This window comes from Myiozetetes cayanensis, unplaced genomic scaffold (genome assembly GCF_022539395.1).
Source record: "Myiozetetes cayanensis isolate MyiCay16 unplaced genomic scaffold, myiCay2020 scf1, whole genome shotgun sequence".
NCBI lineage: Eukaryota > Metazoa > Chordata > Aves > Passeriformes > Tyrannidae > Myiozetetes > Myiozetetes cayanensis.
In genome coordinates, this window is record NW_026086604.1 from 95,964,727 (window position 1) to 95,989,768 (window position 25,042).

Below are 25,042 nucleotides of genomic sequence, written 5' to 3' on the forward strand. Positions count from 1 at the left end.
TGGAGAAGAGGAGACTCATGGGAGACCTTATTGCTCTATACAAGTACCTGAGAGGAGGTTGGAGTGAGGTGTGGGTCGGTCTCTTCTCCCAGACAACCAACAGTAGGACAAGAGGGCACAGTCTTAAGCTGTGCCAGGGGAGGTTTAGGTTAGGCATTAGAGAGAAATTCTTTACAGAGAAAGTGACCAGACACTGGAATGGGCTGCCCAAGGAGGTGGTGGATCCACCATCCCTGGAGGTATTTAAGAAGAGACTGGATGTGGCACTGAGTGCCATGGTCTAGTTGATAGGGTCATGGGTTGGACTTGATGATCTCAGAGGTCTTTTCCAACCTGGTTGATTCTGTGATTCAATTAGGAGGATGCCCTTCTCCCTGGAAAAAGAGTTCCTTTCCCCCACTCCTGATAATGACGTGAGGTGGTATAAAATAATCTCCATGTCCCAGCCTTGTCCCTTCCTGGGTACTGGAAAAAATTAACCCTGTCCTGGCCAGAACCAAGACAGCTATAAATGTAGAAAATCAGCCTGACGCTTCGAGGTTAAGAAAAAAGGAAAAAAAGTCATATACCAAAGCCAGAAGATCTTCTCTACTTTTCTTGCTGTGGAGAAGTTCTATATATTTATGTAGTTATTCTTCTGTCATCTGATTCACAGCTTTTCTGGTAGCCATTCTCAGGCTCTTAGCAAACAATTATGGACCCATCACATGCTGCAGGTGACTTGTGTGCCAAGAGGAATAAGTATGTGTGTATGGCAAGGGAGGCAAAGGGTTTGTGCTGTTCATACTCTGAAGACTGACATGGCAGAGGTTGGAAATGAGAGCAGCCTAGAGCTTGTGTGACCAGAGCCATTTATTCTGTAAACTTGAAGAGCTGGAGGATGTGCTTTCTGTCCTGCTCGTTGCTTTGCTATACTACCTGCATTTTGCTTTGCATGGCTGTATTCCAGATGAAAGAACATTACTCTGTATGTGACACCATTTGATGACATTGGAAAGCTCTGCCGATTGAAAACAAACTTACGCAGCCTGGAACAGAAAAACTTTTTTTTTTTTAAATTATTATTTTATTTTATTTTATTTTAGAGCGTTAATGACACTTGTTGTGTTGGATGCCGTGAATTTGGGAACTGAGCTGCCCAACCACAGATGCTGGGTGGACTTGTCTTGTTGCAAGACGGCATGAAGTTGAGACCTATGGCAAATATGGGCACTGAAGAAATGAGGCTGAACACACCATGATTCAGTGGGATTTTCTGCAGAGCTCTTTCTGCATTCTGCTTTTATTAAGGTTCTCTTGGTAAACAGCACCTGGTGTTGTCATTCAGTTAACTAGAATTCCCAAGATGTTTTGCAAACTCAATGTTTTGATTCACACACTCCTCAGCTCCAAGGCCACAACACTCCCTTTTGATTCTAATTAACTGAATGCAGGTGCTGCTGTTGTAACTTGTTCCCACAGAGACCCATGCATCTGAAGCCCCTGGTGACCAGAGAGTGCCATCTGCCAAGAAAGTAGAGGAACTTCTCTAAAGCAAATAATAGCATAGTTAAAAGACCCTTAGCAGATCCTTTCCTCATTAATATAACAGTTCATTGATGCTCCAATTTAGATATCAGTGCATATTAGGAATTTGCCCGGTCTCTGCTGCGATAGAGACACGTAGGACACCAGAAGTGACCAGGCTGGCAGACAATCTCTTAGCCTACCCCCTGCAAGCTGTTGTCTCTGAGTTAAAGACAAAGCCTGTCCGCTTGACCTGTACATATTGGCTATAGCAGTATTTTCAGGCGTGCTTCTTGATGTCACTGGATCCAGCTGTTTTGATACCAGCCCCATGGAGGATGCTGCTGCCTCTCTGTGTGGTAAGATAACCACAGGTACCCCCAAAAACGCCAAGGCAGCGGAAAGAATATTCTGAAGTCGAGAACAGTAAAAATGTACAAAGAAATCCTGCACCAGCTGTGAAAGCACTGGACCTCAGGAAAACACACCTCCCGTTCTCTCGCACGCCCGTTATCTTCTCCTCCAGGCCCTCTCTGCTGTACCTGCCTGCAACATCTGTTTATGTATTCCAGGGAAAGAGAGAGCCTGTGGCTTTCTCTGGGATGCAAAATGAGAAGGGAAAGAAAAACATTGAACTATTTTTGAGAAAAATGCTCTTAGGCAGGAAAGACTTCCTAAGTGAAAACAAGTCCTAACTCTTTGTTACAAATTCTTCCAAAAGGATGTGTACTCTTACGCTTCACCATGTCATCACCTGAAGCAGAGCCAGTTTTGACTTTGAAACTATGAACTACTCTGGACCTGCATAACTCTGTACAATCACTCCAATGTTTGCACACAATGTCCCAGGAGATCTTATTTGGTTGTGGTTTGTGCTTCAGTTTCTGTGACAGACTTAAGCCAAGGAAGGGCATCTTGCAGGACTTGAAAGATCTCAGGGCCTTTGCTCCAGCCAACCTGGTGAGTTTCTCAGGATAATACAGAGGCACTCAGTGTCATAAGGACACTGTCTGCTGGTTAATGGGGCAAAATGAGGCAGTGATTTATTAAAAGCTCCTCTGTTCACTAAAGTGAGTGCTAGAGCCATCTTAATCAGCAGGTAGAGATTGAGGAGGAAATAAGAAAGCTTCAGTGACACTGGATATGGGCCTTAAATAAAGCCAAGCTTAAACTGACAACCTTAAGCCTTGACATAAGAATTAAATTTCATCGAAGTCTTTTCTGACTTCAGGAAGCCCATTATAGTTTAGTTGACATTCCTTGCTAGGAACCTGTGAGTCTCTGTTCTTGTCGTAGTTTGCATCCTTTTATGAGATTTCTTAGCTTGGTTTGTCTTGTATATAGAAAACAGCATTTTAAAAGAAAGCAAAGAATTGGCAAGGTTTCTCTGTGATCTTATAATATGCTTATCAATGCTCTTCCTTATGATTCTTCTAGCTCTAGGAAAAAAAAAAAAAGTCCTGAGTGGATGGTAATTCCCCTCCTAGAAAACTTTCCTCTTTTTCAGCTATAGTTAATATTGTGGGAATCCCACACAATCGTTTATGCTCTTGACTAACTGTGTACCGGCTGGGTCACAGAAATGTTGATCTATGCCAGTATGAATCTAAGGCAGGAAAAAAAAGCAGGATTTGCGCAGTTTTTATCCTAGGTGATATCTACATGCAGTTCCAAATGTCAGAGGATTCCTTTGCACAGATCCTTTAATTTCATTCAGTTTGCTACTAAATCATCCTCTGGGCTTACAAAATTACTGGGACATTTAATTTACATAGATGGATTAATTTTACTTTTTTCTTACTGTACTCACTAATGCAACTAGTGTTACTGTGAACAGTGTTCTCTCTTACAGATGCATAAAAAATTGTATTATCATTAATATTAATATAACATTTAAATTTAATGCTTTTTATTTCTCTGTAATTTTTCCTTTCAGTTGCAAATGAGACAGGTGTCAAACACGCACAACCACATTCACTATTTGCCCGTAAGTAGTTTTTTCGTTTTTAACTGGTTGAAATAAACGCATCTAATAAACCTTTTAATCTCATATTATGTCTGCCCTTTTACTAAATTTCATTTACTAAATGAAACTAATGTACTAATGTACTAAACTGAGGGACCATAGTACTTAATTGGAAAAATCGCTTACAGAAATTCAGTTTTATTGAATAGTTGATGCAAATTTAAACAAATTGAAGGCTTTGTGGCCTTACTATTGTTTCAAGCACAAAAAGTTTTACGTTTCGCAAAGCCACCTGAAGTTCACCACAGTGATGATGAAGAGATTTGTCAAATTTGTCAAATCGTAGAAATAGGATATGAAAAATGTTATTGAAGTTTACTGATATCTCCTTCAACACTCTTGGCTTCACACAAGAAGATTAAGAACTAAAGATATGGCTTGGGTTTTGAAATAATGGACCTAGGTTTGAACAAAACCATGGGATGCATCTAGTAATGTAGCACTAACTGACCATGACTGTGACCAAATGAATTATTAGAAACACATGATAAATATGTAGAAATGAGCATGAAGATAAGACATCCCATTTATAATACAAGTTTCATGGTGATTTATGATCACTTAGCAGTGGAAAAATCCCCTTCTCGTGATTAAAAGGAGGGGGGCATTTACCATCATCATGGGCACTGCAGATCAAACCAGCAAAATAATTTTACCTCTAGGGTTCAGTATTTCACACAGTTACAGGATGGCCTTCGGAGCATGCCATACCTCACGTAAGTAGATAGCTAAGGTGTATAATATAGAAGGAACTTCTGTGGCTATGATATCTGTTGAATGTTACAAAGTGATGGTGTGGATTGAACATAACTCAGAGAGAACTGTACTGGCATCACTTATTCCTGATTTAGGATTTTCCTTCATGTTGTAGATAGGAAAACTTATAAAGGCTATTAATCAGTTGCGACTGATTCAACACTGAAAATATACGAGGTATACAGCTGGAAGATTCTGCCCAAGTACTGCTTATTCCTGGATATTGGGTTACAAGGCCAGGTTCCAGCCAGAACAGGGTTAATTTTTTTGCAGTAATCAGGAGAGGGCATGGCTAGGACCCCAAGGTCATTCTGTACCACCTCAAGTCATTGCTGGGGGTGGGGGAAAGGCAGTCTCTTTCCAGAAGGAAGGGCTCTCTTCAGGTTGCATACAGATCCTGAGCTCTACAGGGAGCATTTTGGCATGTGAATCACTCTCTCTTTTTTTTCCACTTTTGTTATTAATATTGTTGCTGTTACTCTTTGTTTTCTTGTCTCATTGCTGTTTCCAGTGAACTGTTCTTATCTCAACCTGTCATCTTTGCCTTTTGTGCCTCCAATTCTCCTCTCCAGCCACCTGTTGAGGGGAAGGGATCAAGGGGGGAGCAAGTGGCAGTGTGGTTTTAGTGGGAGCATAGAATTGGAGAATACCATTCCCAAACCATGACACAAAGACTTTATGCTGCAATATTGCCTGACAAGTAGGTCAAATGCAATATCACGACATCTGAAACAGAGCTGGCATTTCAGTTCTGATTCTGACATTCATAAGAACTTGACTGTTGGTGAATGTGTATAGGGTGAAGGTCTGAGACCCAAGAAAAACTGGGTTCTGTTCCTGCTTTAATCTTGGCTCTCAACAAGGCAGTCAAGCCTTAATTGCAGAGTTAGGGGTGCCTAATGTTACATTAAAAAGAATAAAGGAGTAGATGGCTATCAGCTGAATGAAAGCAGAAGAGATGTCCTTATAAGTCCTCACTGTATGACTCAGTGCTGTATGAGATTGTGGAGAGATGAAATCAAGGCTTCAGGCTATTTGACAGTAACAGAAACATAATGCAAAGAAGTACAGAAAAGCCTGCCTGGGAAATAGTCACCGAGGCATAATATAGGAACGAAGGGAGATAATTCTGAAGTCTAAACTGGACCTTCATTTTTAGGATTTAAATTTAGTGATCTGAGAGTCAGGTTGAGGATTTAATGATCTAGCTAGCTTCTCATAGGGTATCATGACTTTGTGGTCATGAGCAATATAAGGTGACAACTCTGTCGGAATAGAAAGGAAAATTATAAGGGGAGTTGTGCTGTGAAAAGAAGGGAAATGTCTAGGCATGTGCTGTGCTAACATGAGTTAAATGGATGATATAGAAATTTATGCTGAGAGTACTATAACGTACTCTATCATATAATGTTTCACTAACCAAACAGTGAAGTTCAGATCAAGAATTCAAAAACATCCTGACTGAATGGCAGAAAAATCTGCAGCTTCTGAGGACAAGAATTGAAGAATAACTAAAGTTATAAAGGATTATTGTCATTATCCTTGTATTTGAGTCAGAAACCAGAGCCTGGATATCCTTTTCGATTGTACTTTTCACACTCACTCAAATGCTAAATTCAACTGCAATTATGACCTTCATCATCACAAAAAAGAGCAGGATTTACGTTGCTCTGAGACAGCTGCCTGTTTGAAGTCAACCATGAAGCTTTCGGAAACTTCAGTGGGATCAAATCAGATCAGTGTTTAACAAGCCATACCCATTTAGACTGACCTTGTTTACCTGATCTAGCTTTCTCTGCACACAATCACACAGGATACAATACCAAAACACAAATGAACCTTCTCCATCCTGATTATTATCCATAGGTCTATGGAGTATTTAACTGTTTCCCCCTTTAACTAAGGAACAAAGAAGAAGGAAAGGTTGCTGGTGGTGTTAAGTGAGACAGTGGGAATGGCAGGTTTGAGGTTATCAGTGCTCCAGCTAGACTTGCATTGTAATAATATTTGCAGGCTATATGGAAGTATTTGAACGCTTACACACATATTCTTTAAGCACAGTTCTGCTTTTAAAATTATAACACCCAAACCTATTTTACTTTTGCCTCTAGCTATAATCATCTTTCACAGGAGACAATACAATGAGGAAAAAGCATTTTTGCAAATGTTTAAACTTATCCACAAGGATTTGAAATCAGTATTGTTGAGGACTACATCTAGTGCAGCTAGCTCGTTGAGCAGCTGCAGTACAAGCTGCAGATTGCACCCTGGATGGCAAAAATTAGCAGGAGCCCAGGCAGCGAGCCATGACCTGGCACAGATCCTGGTGCTAGCCAGATGACTGACCACTCAGAGACACAGCAAGAGCTGATGACTCAAAAGGAAGACTGCAGACTATTGGGCACATAGGGCGCATAGACTGTAAGGGTCCCAGCTCAGATGGTGCGAGTGAGACTGCCAGAGTGGCTCCCAGATGGTTGGATAGGGAAGTTTCCCTAACATAATAATTGCAGAAAAGGGTTAGTATGTGTTTTTTCTGAACCATGTAGCTGTCCAGTGGTTGACAAACTGGAGGTCACTTGTGAAATAAAACAAAGAGCAGAGTTGAGGAAACAGGGAAAAAGGTGGTGGGGTTTGGGAAACAGATTCCTTGGAATAATTGCAGGGAAAACATGAAAGTTATAAAAGTAGTTTTAGAGAACCTCTTTTCAACAAAATGGGATTTTACTAGTCCAGAGCAGCTTTTTTTCTAAAAGCGCTGGTGCCCTGCTGTCCTGAGTGTGCTGCATGCAGCTGAATGGCAACTTATTTTTCTTTGTTCACAGGTAAACTTCAGCATTCAACTGTGCTGATTGTGCCATATTTTAGCAAAAGAAATGGTCGTCTCAACATGTTATAGGAAATCACAACAGTTTAAGTATTATCACAGGTAGCCTGCATGGTCAGATAATTTAAAGTTCTTACATCCTTTAGATTTCCCCATACTGAGTGGAAAGCTTATCCTTTCAAGTAAAATTAAGAATTTTTGTGAAATTTGCTTATATGCCTTTTTAACTCACATAATTAATTTCTGATGGAAACGTGCTTAACACTGTGTTAATTAAAACCAACAGTATGCTTTCAATGCCCATTGGCTGGTCCATTACTGCATACCTTATGTGGGAGGGTGCGGTTATCTGAAGCCCTTACCATGTAGCAGTTTTTAAATTAGATTCACTCTTCCTTAGTTCAGGACACTTGTCTTTAACAGCTTTTAAACTAAAGCACCTTGTCATTAATGGTTTTTGAATTAGAGAACAGGTGTTTAATTGGAGCAACATGTGTTAAACACTTGTCAATTAAAGTGATGACTCTTGTAATTTGTTCAATTAGAGCAACTTGCCTTTTACAGTTTTCAGTGAAAGCAGCTTGTCTTTCACAGTTTTTCAATTAAAACAGCTCCTCTTTTTTATTATTTCAATATAGGCATTTCACTGTATTTCCTAGTCAATGGCAAAGCAGATAGTACTTTTTACCAGTTCTTTATAGGTGGTTGCTCACTTATATGTGTTCCTAGTGTGTGCACAAGGATCCTATTCAAAAGGGATGATTCCAGGATACCTGCTTGTTGAGGTTTACTCATCTTCAAAATGTGTGCTGTGTCCTTTTTTTTTTTTTTTTTTTCTGGAAAACTTATGTGAATTCAGATTTAGATGTAACTATTTGATTTGATTGTTGGGATGTAAAGTTAAAATACCATGCCAAGAGCAGGTTCTTCAGAAGGTGCACATCAACTGAAACACAGCATTATTTTTTGTATGAGATTTTCTGTGGACTAGTACTTGCTTATGATAATATTTTATGTATACTTTTTGAAAATATTTATAAAAGCACATTTTTCTACATGTACATTTGTATTAGGTAAGAGAACGATAAACACACAGATAAATTTGAATATTTCCTCCAGAATAATGAGAACTGTTGTAGTTACTCTCAAGGAGATTTCATTAGATCTATTCCTAAATGGAGGGCATCACCTGTGATCTAGTTTAGTGGCATGGTCAGAGCAGCAGGAGACCTTTTTACTTTTCAAAATAGTGTTATTTATGTTGACCTGGAAGACACTGTTTCATTTGCTTCCAGGAGGATGACATGCTAAGAGTAGTGCCTGAGCATCTATTGCCTAATGTTTTGTATTGACCTTTCAGTGAAAAGGAAAGGAAAATACTCTTGCTATTGGGTTCTGTTGTGCTTTACAAGAGGTAGAGGCCTGTTTAATGTGCAGAGAATTTTGGCACTTACTGCACTATAATTAAGGTGTAACACTATTGGTTGTTGGGCAATATGTGATGATTTGTTATTGGCAAATAGGGGTGAGAATGCTTGTATACTAGATGCTATACATTTATGTATTGCCCTAGCAAAGAAGGGTCACCATGCACTTCTACCGAGTCTCATATGTGTCAAAAGAGAGTTACAATGCCTTTGTTTTGGGAAGGGGCAATGAATGACAGACCCAGAAAGACTAGTGTCTATAATTAAGCTCCTACGTCTGGTAGTGAAAAAACAGGCATGAGGATTTTTTAGAGCTGTGGGTTGCTGTGAATTCCTGAGTTAGGCAAACTGATTAAGTCTCTGACTTAGACAACCAAGAACAAAGAGATAGAACCTTTTATGTGGGGCCCAGAGAGAGAGCAAGCTTTTAAAGCAAGTGAAAGGAGCTTTGGCATCTGCTCCTGCTCTCATGTTCCTAGGTTATACAAAAATTTATCATTCTGTGTGTTCATGAATGTAAAGGCATAGCCAGCAGGGTAATAATGCAGAAATTAGGACCTCACCATAAACCAGCTGTATATTATTCAATTCAACTAGATCCACTTACAGTGGGATCACTAGCCTGTATTAAATCAGTGACAGCAACAACAACAATATTGGAGAAAAGTTTATCCCCTTACCCTGGATTATGCTGTAACAGTCCATGTCCCACATGAGGTGGAAATAATGTTGGGACAGTATGCAACCCAAGCTCTGTGGACACAATGGGCACATAGATATGAACTAATACTCCTAATGGCCACTAACTTATTCTTAAAAACATGTAACACATTGGATTCAGCAAGCATAATAACTTTGCCTGATGATTTGAGGCTGTATCTTGAATCCTGTCTTCAGTTTTGGGCCCCTCACTACAAGAAAGTCATTGAGGTTCTGGAGCATGGCCAAAGAAGAGCAATAAAGATAGTGAAGGATATGGAGCACAAGACTTATGAGGAGCAACTGAGGGAGTTGGGATTGTTTAGTCTGAAGAAGAGTTGCAGAGAGTCTTAAGTCTCAGAGGAGACTTAAGCGCTCCCTCTCTACAGCTACCAGAAAGAAGGTGGAAATTGGTCTCTTCTCCCAGGTAACAAGGGATGGGATGAGCAAAACTGGCCTCAAGTTGTGCCAGGGAATGTTTAGATCAACAGTAGGGAAAATTTCTCCATAGAAAGAGTATCAGCCATTGGAATAGGCTACCTAGGGAAGTGGGGAATCACCATCCTTGGAAATGGTCAAAAAACTTACAGATGTGGCACTTGGGGACGTGGTTTTGTGGTGTACATGGCAGTGCTAGATTAATGGTCAGACTTGATGGTCTTTCCCAACCTTAAAGATTCTGTGATGAAAAACATCACAATTGTAAGGGATGCATATTTCAAGTAAAGCACAGACTGAGTTAGCTAATGTTCCCTCATGTAACCAAGATCTAGTTCTTTTTGTGAATATTTCATTCTACTGCCTGCAAGGACGTTGATGGACTGGGTATGCTGTGGTAAGCCAGGGACAAGTAATAGAAGCAGAATCACTCCCAGCAAGGACAAGGTCACTGAGCAGAACTAGTAGCCTTGACACATGTGCAGCACACCTGAATATCTATACAGGATCTCAGTATGCTTTTGGGCTATGTCACAAAGCAGGAAAATTATGGAAAGAATGGGAATTTTTCATATCAGCAGGGAAGAGAGTATCTAACGGTGAGGAAATATGCAATTGCCTATAATCAGTACAGTTAGCTGCACAAATTGACTAGTCCACACTAGAGGCATTACAGAAACTGGTAGAGGGAATGCTGTAGCTGATGCAGCTGTAGAGGTTGCAGCCATTTGACCTCTGATGCAATGTACGACTGTGGCTCTTGACTGTTGACCAGAGTGAACAGCTAAATTTGAGAGACATAAGGCCTATGTATGAGAAGGACTGCTCAACAGAAGAGCCAGTGGGAAAAGTGGGATGCAAACTCAAAATTATGATGGAATATGGTAAATTGGGGCAAAACTGATTCTGCCAAAGAAGTATTTAATCAATGTGGTTAAATAGTTTCATGATAAAGCCCATGGAGGGACAGAGGCAATAGCTAACGAAGTACAAAAAATATGGGTGGCTCCAGGAATTTTTGCTACTGCAAAATGAATCACAAACAACTGTCCAACTTGTCAAAAATTCTCAGGTTTCAGACTGACATCTAAGACCATGAGCCTACTTGTTAGTAATAGTAGATCATCTGTCAGGCTGGGCAGAAACCTTTCCAAAAAGAAGGACTGGCACAGGAAGAGTAGTAAAAACTTGCTAAAGGAATACCTGAACACTGGGTACCAGAATCGCTTGAATGAGACAGAGGTATTCATTTAGGAAATGTAATCAACAAATTCTGCCTTTGGAGATCGAGAGAAAATTATACACCCCATATCACCCACCATGTTTCCACTTAGAACTTTTTTTTCAGGCTTCCAGGCTTAATTCCAAATTGTGGTTCTGCAAAGGTAAAATGATAGCAGACCACCTTTGGTTTCCAGACTGCTGACAGATTGGGCAATAAACCTATGAATTTATTTTCCTTCTTGCTCTGTTTTTTCAGGGTCTAAGTCACAAAACTGCTTGTGGAACACCACTGTTGGTGGGTTGACCAGCAACTTCAAGGAAAGGCCAAAGCCAACCATCATCAATGACCCTAGACCTCCTGATGAAATCTTAGCAGATGAACTACCACCAGTGGACAGTCCTGAGGCACTGGTGAAAACATCTTTCAGGTCTGATTGATATGAGTTAATTTTCTTTGTCCTTGAGAGCATATCTATTTAAGATTAAATCTGCACCGTGGGTTTGGTGGCAGAAATTGATGCTAAATGATTCTGCAATGCTGTGTATCTTTGTACTGAACAAGAGTGTAAAAAGAAGTCCTTAAATAATATTGACTGGACTTGTCTTTCATTTCTTAGACTTCATTAGCCTTCCTAAAAGATTATGGACTAGATAGAAAGTCTGTAACTAGTCAAAATGGTCAACAAAGACAGCTCATTATATGAAGATATCTTTGAAGGTTAGTATTGTTTCATTTGAAAGTGATTTAGTAATGAATAGTTTCAGTTCAGGTCAGATGATGTGCTTTATTCATGCAAGGGAGAATTAAAGCTTTTCCTATTGATGTAATATCTTAAGAGATGTCTAGCATTAATATATTAAGGAGAAGGATTATGGCCAGTGGCTTGCAAATAAGTGATTGTTGTTGTTGTAAAGTGTGTGATACTTGTACTGCTGGGTTTTCCACTCTTTTATTTAATCATGTGGATGTACAGTGTCAGATGTTTCTTGGAGATACGTTTTCTGAAATTTTTTCTCTTAAAATGAGGTAAAATAGAGAAGCCATATGCATGCACTGGATATTTGACTAAGGTGTGAAAATTGGTGTGCCCAGCAAAAGCAAAATAAGTGGCAGAATTGATTTTTCAAAGTGTTTTTTGAGCTTTTTTCCGGTTGTTGAAAAACTGTGCTCTACTTTTCTTTTGTATTAAACACACGTGTTTAAAAAAATGTTTTTTGCTTTGGATAAATGTCTCTGACAGGGATTTTGATTTTACTTCAGTCTATGAAACTTATTTCACTGTTCATATAATCATTATTTTGAAGGTAATTAAGTAATTATATTTGGTAATAATTTCAGATATCTTGTTTGTACTGCTTGACGTTGAAGAATATATTACTATAAAGTAAGTTTGTCAGTCTATAGAAATACTCCTGTAATTTCATAGTAGATTTTCATTCTTTAGTATTCACATTGAAATGATTCAGGACAAGCATTTCAGAACCTGAATCCTCCTTTTATGTGACCTGTGGTTTTTAATGGCTTTTAAACACTTTGTGTCTCTGATATTTAAAATATATAATTTCAAGAAATCTAAGTCAAAAGCTTTTACTTCTCATAAATATTTTTGGGTAGCAGCATTCCTTACACTGCCATCTTCAAGATAGTTTCAAACATTTTATATGACAAGGTCTCAGCGTTTCAAATTATATGATTTGATTATGCGAATAGGGGTGACTCTTGGAAGAAATGAGCTTATATATAGCATAATAATAAGGACTGATAAGTTGGAAAATGTCATTTAGCAAAACAGTTTTACTCATGGAGTTTAAAAGGCTTTGTAAACATTACAGAACCTTTGTATTTCATCAGTATGGAAATTACTGTACAATATGGCATTTCAGGGGGCTTTACAGATCCAGACAAATCTTTGATACAAAATAAATAGTAGATGTCTAGTTTTACAAAGAAAGGAAGCCCTCTGTGTGCTTAAGAGCTTGGCAGAGGAGTGGAAGATAAGGGAGTGGAAGATAAGAGTGGTGCTAATTGGGGTTTAGGAGACAGTAGCAGATCTTGTATGATGGGTTACATGTTTGATTCATCAGACTCTTCTGTGTGTCATGACCTTCAAGTGATTCCTTGACAGAGTCTGACTTGTATCTGAGTGCCAGTGATTGCCTGGTAAGCATGGGCTTTCCTTGCTTTGTATTTACTAGACATTAGGGGAAGATATTGCTACTCTGGTGCCTTTTGAGGAATGAAATGTGCTTTGCAAGTTGTCCTGTCTAGCATATCTTAATTAGGAATTTGGTGGCTGAATCTTGAGGTAGGGATGGGAGCAATGTTGGGCTTAGATGAACTAATTTTACAGAGAGAAGAACCAGGCCTTGTTTCTGAACGTGACTGCAACAAACTGTAAAATGCAGCGATTCCCTTACTGCAACTGATTCACTGCTGTTAGGGCAGTATGTGGCAATATTATCCCTTTCATGCATAGTTAAAAGAAAATATCTTTCCAGTGTTAATTGATGTATGTATATCAGCCTTCCCATTAATTTTTAGACAGATCTGGACTTGATCAGTAGCTTAACAGAATGGTAGACACCTCTAAGGTGACCCCCTCCTCTCCTGTCACGGGTTATATGGTATATTCTTGATATGAAGTGACTCTCATGGAGTGTCACCTAATGGGAAAGACCAGCTGAGCTTTCAGGCAAATCACACTGAAAACAGCTGGTAGCCACCTGGCGTATTCTTCCAACCTGTGATCTGCACTTGAAGGGCACTTGAGAGGAAGGGATGCAGGCTTTGGAATAGATTTATTGTCCTAGATATCTGTGCATGTCCTGTGGGCCTTATGTCCTTGTTCTGTTATTAAATTAAGACTGTCATGGTATATATTTCATTCCCAATGAGAAAATGGGATAGCAGCTTTCTTACTCTTGGCAGTAACAGGATGTGATGACTGGAGAGAAAAGTGTTTTGCTGAACCTTTATCTTGAGTGCTTTAGTTTGTGTAAGAAAGAAACATTAAAAAGGCAATCAAAGGAAATTCCTATACAGTTTAATCCACTTCTATATGGCTGTCTGATGGCAGTAAAGTTGAGTAGTATGTTATACTGTGATGTTTTCCTTAAAGACATGGTAAAACATCCTCCACATCTAACCCAATCAGAAACAGATTTGGCTTAATTTTGAGATCACAAAACCTAAAGGTAAGTAAGATTTTAGGAATATTTTGAAGTGAAAAACCACAAAAGTAATTATTACTAATTAATTATTATATTAAAAATGATCTTAAGGCTGATGGAGAAGAGGTTAATATTTCCAAATGTCCTGTATTTCTTCTTAATGTGAACAGCCTTGATGGAAGAAGGAAAAGGGATACTTGGATCCAGTTAATTGAGTATGACAATCCAATCTGCAGAAAAAACCTGTATTCTGTCTTGAGAAAATAGCCATTTATGCATTGAAATACAAATATGAGATTTATTTTTTTTGAAACTCAGGAGAGAATCTACACAAAAAAATGACCTGGTGTGGCAGTTAATAAAAATATGACCCTCCTGGGATGGTGAAAATGGAGAGACTGCTTTATTAAAACTGAGGAAGTTCCTATATTCAAAAAAGGCATGGTTACAAAACATGGGGGGAGTGAGCACTTCAAGGTTTCTTCCTGGGACACCCATAGTTGGTCATCCTTTCATGGGTTTCCATCAGGATTTCAACTCCCCATGTACACCGCGACCATTACACAATAGACATCCTGTATTAACTTGCTCATAGCTCTACAACTTGGGACACATTAGAAATTCTCACTCCTGTTGCAGGTGTCACCCACCCAATCGATCAAATTGTTGATTCCCATGTGAATGCCATTAACACCAGGCTCTACATTCTTGGTCACCTATTTGCACCATCCTCTCTGTCTATTTCTCTTCTGGCTCTGTGATTTGCGATGAAGGTTTTGTCTGGTTTGTTTCCTTATACTCATTGATTTTTTGGTAACTGCCATATTCTGCTGGAAATTCTTGCACCAGAAGTTTGCCAGGCTAGCCTACCAATGACTTTGCTGACATATGGCAACATCTAGGTAAGTAAAGCTGCTGTGAACTGTCAACACTCCTTACCACATAACTTGCTAATGGCTGTTCTTTATCTGTTTTTTGCAAGTTAAGCTCACTGCTGGCAACTTCTAGAAACTATTTTATGTAATAGAAAGATCTCGTTTGGAAATTATGCTACCTAGCTGAGAATTCAGCACTTGCTGATGTCAGAGCCATGGTGTCTCTATTTTGCAGGTTGGGACACTTATTTTTAATTCCAATAATTTTTTGGATCTGAATCTACTGAAGTGTTCACAGCAAGAATGCTAAAACTGCCATGTGTTAGTTGTTTACCATCTGTATTTTATAAATTAATCCAAACTCCCTAAATTATATTAGGTTGTTTTGAAACCAGGACTATAGTTTAAATTTGCTCTCAGTGCTGCTCGTTTTCTGGCAAAAAGCAATTTTGTGTTTTCTTTAGGTGGAAAGGCCTTAGTTTTGAGGTGTGGGAATTGACCCAGAAATATAGGTTTTGGGTACTCATTTGTGTCCAGTAATTCTTTCTTTTATGTATGTACCTTTGATCTGTCTTCTCTTCCATGTGAGCAGTTAGAGTTCCTTGTTAGAGAAAATTTTGTCTCAGCTCAGCTGAAAAACGACCAGACCTGAAGTTCTGTTTCTTGTAAATAACAGCTACATTTATTGTAAAAAGGAAAATTATCACAAGTCTACTTTCCTTCATGCTAAATGATGTGCACAAGTCTCTTTCAGATCAGTCTGAGCATCTGTAGTTCCATTTTCTGAGATGAAGTTAACATTTCTATTCCCAGTACATAGAACTTCAAGATTGATTTTTGGCATATAATTGTCATCAAAAGTATTTCCCTGAATCAAAAAGATGCTTGTTATCCTGCTGGCTTCTTTTAACAGTTATATTTGAGTCTACCCTAATTTAAAACAGTGTTATCCATAACGAAGTAATATTCAGATTAATTGTGATTAGCCAATTTTTAAAAATAATTTTAATTTTAATTTGAATTTTAATTTTACTCAGATTAATTGTGATCAGCAATGTTTTGCTCTGTCTTTAGTCAAAGTCTGATAACAGAGGTTACTATTGCTTCTGAAGAAGCATTTGAAGGGGTCCTGATGATCCTTCTCTAGGTCCTAAAAATATTGGTTAAATATTTATCTTCACAGAGGCACTAGACTAAGGTGTCATCTGTTTTTAATCAGTACGCTCTACTAATGTTGACTTGAATAGAGAACTTGGCCTAAAATATTATATGGGAAATTTTCTAATGTGTTTTCTCCTAGCACTGAAATAAGATAAAGTGATAGAAAAGCAAATAAGCAGATTTTCTCATTCACCTTTCAGTTGCTGAATTTGTGTGAATTTAGTTATGTGCAGAATGTGATTATACTTTTTTCTTTGTCTTGCCAAGGGTAAAGTCATCTTAATAACACTCATCCCTCCCAGATTGTATTGAGAATTACCCATTAAATACTTCTAGTAGATGACTTCTAAAATTTTCTATTTTTTGTTTTGTTTTATTGGCCCAGACATGGACTCAGATGTGAGACAGATTCTCTGCCAGTTTTATCCTGCAATTTTATTAGAGTACCTGACTTTAGCAGGCCTGTACCACTATATACCTAAGACAACTAAGATGTCACAAGCTGAATAACATTGGCTAACTTAATGCAATTCAGATGGAGAAAGAGGAGATCAACTAATTTTAGGTTCTCTTCTGAATGTCTTCATACTTCTGTGGGAATTTCAGGGAATCTTGTGACAAAAACAAAGCACTTCAAGTTTACTTCACTCATTTTCAGAGAGGCTGCATGAACAATGACAATCTCTGCCTTTTTTGGAACAAGAGATATTATCGGGGGAGAGGGTAGAAGAAACAGGCTTGCTATGTGACTCTGTTGAGCTAAACACTATCTTTATTGAACTCTTGAGGCTAACTGCTGGCCTCTGAAGGCCAAATATATACCATTTTTGGAGTATACCCCCATTGCTGTTGCTTTAGTTTGGAGGACTGCATCCATGTTCACAGTTTGACATACCCAACACAGAAAGACTGAGTGCTGTGAGGGACACTGTCTATTCCACAGCACCTGACTATGGTCTGCCTGGTCTCGGGGAGAATTTGTGACATATTTGACTTGTCCATGACTGCTTCCTCACTGTTACCTTTATAAATGACTCTGCCCAGCATCCTTTTTGGCTGTTCTTTAAGAGCCATGAAGGGATTTTTTTTCACTGTGATATTACTAGCAAAACAGCAAAGGTAGGAAGGGTACAGTGATTTTATGAGCCACTTAGGACAGCTGGAGCTGTAAGAGAGCTGAGGTAACCTGAACTGACATGATGGATAGCCAGCCAGTCGATGTGCAGGGATCTAGCTCCTGTGCCAGTTGTATGTTGTCTCTTGGTTTTTTTGGGGGGGCTTGGTGTGGTTTGGGTTTTCTTTGCAATTCTTACTGAACCCAGGCCTGTCATGCTGCTTCTGGCAGAATGACACCGGCATGCCTTGGTAGAACTGGATTTGCAGGACTGGGCTTTGGCCTAAATGAGCTGGCAGAAAGTTTGAAATAGCACCAGGTCTGGGACAGTCTGCCCAGTCCAGAAAGAGAAGTCATCACAGAATCACAGAATATGCTGAGTTGGAAGAGACCCACAAGGATCACTGAGTCCAACACTTAGCCCTGCACGGGACTATCCCCAAGAGTCTCACCATGTGCCAGAGAGTATCATCCAAATGCTTCTTGAACTCTGCCAGGCGTGTTGCAGTGACCACTTCCTTGGGAGCCTGTTCCAGTGCCCAACCACTCCTCTAGGTGAAAAACATTTTCCTAATATCTAATGTAAACATCCCCTGACACAACTTCAGGTCATTCTCTTGATCTTGTCACTTTCTTTTTCCTTCATGAGGAAGTTGTAGACTGCCATGAGGTCTCCCCACAGTCTTCTTTTCTCCAGGCTGAACAGACCAAGTGATCTCAGCTGTTGCTCATACGGCTTCCCCTCAAGGCCCTTCACCATCTTCCTTGCCCTCCTTTGGACACTCCCTAATGGCTAAATGTCTTTCTTATATTGTGGCACCCAAAACTGCACAAAATATTCAAGGTGAGGCCACACCAGTGCAGAGCAGAGTGGGACAATCACCTCCCTTGGCTGGCTGCTGGTGCTTTGCCTGATACCCCCCAGGCATGACTGGCTCTCCTGGCTGCCACGGCACTGCTGACTCATATCCAACTGGCCATCAACCAGGATCCCCAGATCCCTTTCTGCAACAGTGCTTTCCAGCATTTCATTCGCCAGTCTCTATGTACATCCAGGTACATCCTCAGCTCAAATGCAGAATCCGGCACTTTCCCTTGTGGAAAGTGGGTGATTACCCAGTCCTCTAATTTGTTGAGGTCTCTCTGCAGGGCCTCCCTGCCTTTGAGGGATACAACAGCTCATTTTAGTTTTGTGTCATCTGCAAACTTGCTTAGTATCCATTCCAGTCCTGTGGCCAAGTCATTTAGGAAGGTGTTGAAGATCACAGGGCCTAACTTGGAGCCCTGTGGAATCCCGCTATTGGCAAGTTACCAGTCTGATGTTCTTGCACTTATTACCCTCTGTGTTTAACCCCCCTCACCCACCACATGATGTGTTTATCCAACTGTGTGCTTGACATTTGGTTCAGAAGGATAGTGTGAGAGATGGTATCGAAAGATTTACTTAAATCCAAAAAGATTACATCATCTGACTTCCCTTAATCAACTAGGTGGGAAATCAGGTTTGATAATCAGGACTTTCTTCTCATGAAGCCATGATGGCTGTGACCAGTGACTGCAGTGACTTTCAGATGTTTTTCAGTACTTTGCAGAATAATCTTGTCCATAGCTTTACCAGGTACTGAAGTGAGACTGACAGGCCTGTAGTTTCTGGGGTCCTGCTTCTTTTCCATCTTGAAAATCAGGACATTTGCCAGCTTCCACTCAGCTGGGACCTCTCCAGATTCCTAAGACCACTTAAAAAGGATCAAGAGAGGTTTTGCAATGACATCAGGATTTTTAGGATCTTTAGGACTTTTAGGATTCTGGATGAATCCCATCAGGCATCATAGATTTGTAGGGATCCAGCTGGAGCAGCACATCCTGCATGATTTCAGGGTCAATTGGGAGTTGATGGGTTTCTCAGTCAAGGTCCTCCAGCTCAGGGCACTGAGACCCACCTGATCTGTCATCCGTGTTGAAGACAGAGGCAAAGAAAGCGTTGTCTCTGGTTGTGTTTGTGAGGTGACCATCTTCATCCTGTAAGAGGCCAATGATATTTCTATACTGCCTATTGCCATTCATATATTTGAAAAAGCTCTTTTTATTGTCCCCCACATTTCTGGTCAGCTTCAACTCCAACTGAGCTTTGTCCACACAAATTTCCTACCTTCCTCCTTCAAGGAGCATCCCTGAACTCTTCCCATGTCACCTGACTTTGCTTCCACTGGGTATACACCTTCCTTTCTTTGCCTTATCTCTAAGGAAGATCCCTGTTCAGCAAAGGTGGCCTTCTACCTCACCTGCTTGACTTCTGACATTTGGGAATTGCCTGTTCCTGTGGCCTTAGGAGGTGATGTTTGAAAAGTGACCAGTGATAGACCCCAGCACCTGCGAAAACATTTTCCCTTCCTTGCTAATTCCCTGAACGGCCTGAAGTCTGCTCTCCTCATGTCCAGAGTTAAGGTTTTTGCTAGAACTTCTCCTGTCAACAGAGATTTTAAACTCAGTTGCTTCATGGTCACTGTGGCCACTTCACTCATGAGATCTGCTCCATTGACAAGCAACAGATCAAGGAGAGCATCTTTCCGAGTTGGCTCCATTAGGACTAGTTCCATAAAGTTGTCATTGTCATCCTGTTTTTTTAGGAATTTTCTGGCCCAGGTTGTACCAGCTATGCGATGCTCCCAGTACTGTGTCCAGCCCTGGAGGCCTCAAGCAAAGGAAAGACATGGACCTGTTGGAGCAGGTCCAGAGGAGTGCCATGAAATTATCAGAGGGATGGAACACCTTTCCCATAAGGAAAGGCTCAGAGAGTTGTGGTAGTTCAGACTGGAGAAGAGAAGGGTCCAGGGAGACTTCTTTGTGGCTTTTCAGTACTTAGAAGGCTTATAAGAAAGATGGGAACACACTTTTTAGTAGGGCCTATTGTTACATTGCAAGGGTTAGTGGTTTTAAACTGAAGGAGGGTTGATTTTGATTACCTGGAAGGAAGAAAATTTTTACTATGTGAGAGTAGTGAAACTCTGGAACAGGTTGCCCAGAGATGTTGTACATGCCCCATCCTTGGAAACATTCAAGGTCAAGTTGGACAGGGCTCTGAGCAACCCGATCAAGTTGAAAATGTCCCTGCTAATTGCAGGAGGGTTGGACTAGAGGACTGTTCATAGTGTTTTCCAACCTCAAGTATTTCATCATTCTATCATTTGGTATGAGAAAATTGGGAAAGCCAAGGAGGGTTAAAAATAGGGTTCATTTGAAAAGTCAGCTTGTTCACTATGGTTTCTCAGCTCTAATTTGAATTGCATTAAAAATACTATACAAGGAGTACTCAGCTTCAGTGCTGTGAACAAGATTTTATTGGGCTAAGATGTGGCTTGTAGGAGTCTTAGGTTATGTTTCAGACAGAGAAGCAAATAAAATGTCCAGCAAAAGTTTTTGCTTTGCTGCAATTAAATTTTCACACCTGCCATTAGCATGCCCAATAGGAAAAAAACCAACAAACCAGTAAACAAGAGACCTGATGTACATTATGTGTAAAATTTAAATATCTCACAGATTTATGGCAGTCCAATATACTAATGTGGGAGATTTGTATGTTTTGTCTTCTAAACTTGCCTCTGGAATGTTGTGCTAGGGAGAGCAGGGCCACATCTGCCATCTTTCCCAAGGAGCAGGACCTTTGCATGGTATTGCCTCTGAACCTTAGAAGTAGCATCAGAAGCTTCCCCATCCCCTGTCCCTTTGGGGCAAAAGTACCAGTAAAGATTTTCCCTGTTGCAAGCCAGCTGCTGAGGCCGTTACTTATGCAAGTCAGCTGAATCCCCATGTTGTAAGCAAAGTTTTCTGTCATAGTCATGGTGGAAATAACCCAGCAGGAGCTGTGATTTGAGCAAGCAGCTGCGGCTTTTCCTGGCCACATGCTGATGTTCTTCAGTATATCAAAGTCAATAGACCTTTTGAGTTCATATTTAATTGCTTTATTTCTCTCCAATACAAATAAGAAGAATGGAGTCCCTCCAAGAGCTCTCTGTGTCCTAAGATGATCAACATTACCTGAAAACCAGGACTAAAACTAATATACAAAAATATGCAAAGGTGAAACCAAAGACTGAGTGACATAATTTTGTTTCCTTAACATAAATAATTAATGTAATTATGTAATTATATCCAGGGGACTTTACAGCTTAAAATTCTGGGCTCCTTGATACAATTTTGAGCCTGTTAATACATAGGCAAAACACCTATTTGTTTGTTCTAACATGAAGAAATAACCAGCACAATCCTACCACAAATGCCTGCTTTGATGGCAATTTTACAGTGACATGTGAAAGTGAGTCAGATACATATATATTGAGAAATTAGACATGCAAATTTTATTGTTAAATAAAATTAACTGAAATGTAATACATTAAATTTCTCAAGCTACTTGCTGACTTATTTGCAAAAATCCAAACAATTTCATTCTCCTACATTTCCTCAGAAACTGGTAGGGTGTTTTGAGGTGAGGTGGGGCATGTCCTACCATTTACTATATCTCTACAATTTACTCAGACTCAACATCAACATCACTGCTCTCAGTGAAGTTCGTCTTCATGAGGAAGGCAGCCTTAGAGAACATGGTGCTGGTTATACACTCTACTGGTCAGGTAAACCCAGATCTGAAAAGCATCTCTCAGGAGTTGGCTTCATGATTAAAAACTCTATTGCCTCTAAACTCGAAAATCTGCCAACTGGTCATTCTGATCGTATCATCTCCCTACACCTCCCACTACACAACAAGCAACATGCAGTTCTCTTCAGTATATATGCCCCAACCCTCCAAGCTGACCCTGCCGAAAAAGATAAATTCTACAACGACCTACAACGCCTTATCCAAAAGGGTCCTGCAGATGATAAGATCATTATCCTTGGTGATTTCAATGCCAGAGTAGGAAAGAACTCTGAAGCCTGGAAAGGAGTACTAGGCAAGCATGGTGTTGGGAACTGCAACGATAATGGTCACCTTCTGCTAGAGTTTTGTGTGGAGCAGCAGCTTACCATCACCAACATTATCTTTCAGCAGAAAGATAGTCTGAAGACAACTTGGATGCATCCTAGGTCCAAGCGTTGGCACCTCATTGATTATATCTTGGTCCGACAGAGAGATATCCGCGATGTTCGTCACACCCGCGTGATGCCTGGTGCAGAATGCCAAACAGATCATCGCCTTGTGCGCTGTAAACTTAACCTCCACCTTAAGTTCAAACCTAAAAAGGGTGGCATTCCTAGAAGGAGACTTCAAGTTAACAGTCTTCAAACAGGTACAGTGAGGGACAGTTTCCAGGCAAATCTTCAATCCAGGCTCGAAGTTCATTCCACAGATCCCTCTCCCGAAGCGCTTTGGCAACTTATTAAAAATAGCATTCCGCAGTCCTCTGAAGAATCCTTAGGGTTCTCCTTCAAGAAAAACAAGGACTGGTTTGATGAAAACAATCATGAGATCCAGGAATTGTTGAGTAAGAAGAGAACTGCTCACCAAGCCCACCTTGCTCAGCCATCTTGTTATATAAGAAAAGTAGCCTTTCAACTTGCATGTAGCAGGCTCCAACAGAAACTTCGTGACATCCAGAACAAGTGGTGGACCAATCTAGAGGAAAAAATCCAATTATGTGCAGATACTACAGGGGATTCTATGAGGCTCTGAAAACAGCCTACGGTCTTACACACCAGGTTCAAAGCCCTTTACTCAGTGCAGATGGCCAAATGCTTCTCACAGATAAAGTTTCTATTTTGAATCGATGGTCTGAACACTTTCAGACTCTCTTCAGTACTAGCTGTGTAGTTCAAGACTCAGCAATGCAGTTCATTTCACAACAACCAATGAAAACTGAACTGGATACTGCCCCCACTATGGGAGAAACTCTTAAAGCAATACAGCAGGTGAAAATTGGCAAGGCAGCTGGGGTTGACGGAATCCCACCTGAAATCTGGAAGCATGGCAGCCAAGTACTGTGTGCTAAGTTTCATGAATTTGTGGTGCGCTGCTGGGAACGAGGTGAACTGCCTTCAGACCTTCGTGACGCTGTCATTGTCACCTTGTACAAGAGGAAAGGAGATAAATCAGACTGCTCAAATTACCGAGGTATTACTTTGCTCTCCATTGCTGATAAAATCCTTGCAAGAAATCTTTTGAACAGATTAATACCCGACGTAGCAGAAGATCTTCTACCTGAAAGCCAATGTGGTTTCTGAGCCAACAGAGGTACCACAGGTATCATTTGTTCTCAGACAACTGCAAGAGAAGTGTAGGGAACAGAACAAAGGACTCTATGTTACCTTTGTTGATCTCACCAAGGCTTTCGACACTGTGAGCAGAAAAGGTCTGTGGCAGATTTTGGAACGTTTAGGATGTCCCCCCAAGTTCCTCAAAATGATCATCTCGCTTCATGAGGACCAGCACGGTCAAGTCAGGTATGATGATGCACTTTCTGAGCATCATTTCCAACAGCCAATGGTGTGAAGCAAGGCTCTGTTCTTGCACCAACTTTATTCACAATCTTCTTCATCATGATGCTGCAAAGGGCCACGGCAGACCTCGATGAAGAAAGTGATATCTACATTCAATATTGTACCAATGGGAGCCTATTCAACCTAAGGCTGACTGAAGGCCCACACTAAGACCTTAAATCATCTTGTCCTTGAGCTGCTTTATGCTGATGATGCCACCCTCATTGACCACACAGAAGTAACTGCAGCGTTTAACATCCTACTTTGAAGAGGCTGCTGAGCTTTTTGGACTGGAAGTCAGCTTGAAGAAAACAGAAGTTTTATATCAGCCTGCACCTCAGGAAGTCTTCCATCATCCCCATATCACCATTGGTGAAATAGAGCTCAAATCAGTCCAGCAGTTTAATTACCTGGGAAGCATCATCTCCTCGGACAGTAAGATTGATGCAGAAATAGACAACAGGTTAGCAAAGGCATACAGAGCTTTTGGTAAACTCCATAAAAGAGTGTGGCGAAACAAACACCTGAAGAAAAGTACAAAGATCTGCATTTACAGAGCCATTGTACTGTCTACTCTTTTATATGGATCCGAATCATGGGTCATTTACCACCACCACTTGTGTCTCTTAGAACGCTTCCATCAGCGCTGCCTCTGTACAATCCTAAACATCCACTGGACGGATTATGTGACCAACACGTCTGTCCTTGAACAGGCAGCAGTCACGAGCATTGAGGCCATGCTGCTGAGGACACAGCTGTGCTGGGCAGGGCACGTCTCCAGGATGCAGGACTACCGCCTCCCTAAGATCGTGCTCTATGGGGAACTTGCCACTGGCTGCTGCAAGAGAGGAGCCCCGAAGAGGAGATCCAAGGACTGCCTGAAACAATCCCTCAGCCTTGGCCATATTGATCACCACCATTGGTCTACCCTGGCCTCCAATCGGGAGGCCTGGAGACAGACACACCATCTATAATGCTGCTGCTGCTTTTGAGAACACACGCAGGATCACTCTCGAGGAGAAAAGACAATGCAGAAAGAATCGCGTCTTGTCTGATATCACCTGGGGAGTCTTTCTGCTGTGCCTTCTGCAACCGGACTTGTCTATCTCGCATTGGCCTTTTTAGCCATCAGCGTGCTTGTAGCAAGCGTGGGTAGAGCCCTTCTCAAATCTTCGTTCGTGAAGCCTAGCCATGATGACTCAGACACTAAACTCAGAATAAATCAGAACAGCAGATATCATCCATTCTAATAATTATTTTGTAGTTCATTCTCTGCAAGCTTGGGTAACCTATTTTACTGAAAGGAGAAAAGGCCTTCCCCTTCCTTTTAGCACACTTGTAAGATGAAAT

At 40.5% G+C, this 25,042-nt stretch overlaps 1 protein-coding gene across 27 annotated transcripts in view; it reads left to right on the forward strand.

Annotated features, from left to right (window-relative positions):
• Positions 1 to 25,042, forward strand: part of PDE1C (phosphodiesterase 1C) — a 255,121-nt gene that overhangs the window by 34,216 nt on the left and 195,863 nt on the right. For 22 of the 27 annotated variants that reach the window (XR_007630066.1, XR_007630065.1, XM_050325086.1 and 19 more), the window contains 2 exons: positions 3,443 to 3,493; positions 11,160 to 11,331. The exons of 2 other annotated variants lie outside the window; for them this stretch is intronic. Coding sequence is in view for 22 of the 25 variants with exons in the window: in XM_050325086.1 (XP_050181043.1) it covers positions 3,443 to 3,493; positions 11,160 to 11,331 (223 nt within the window). In the remaining 3 variants the exon portion in view is untranslated. The remainder of the gene's footprint in view (positions 1 to 3,442; positions 3,494 to 11,159; positions 11,332 to 25,042) is intronic. 3 more of the 27 variants (XM_050325235.1, XM_050325055.1, XM_050325072.1) reach the window with 1 other exon arrangement.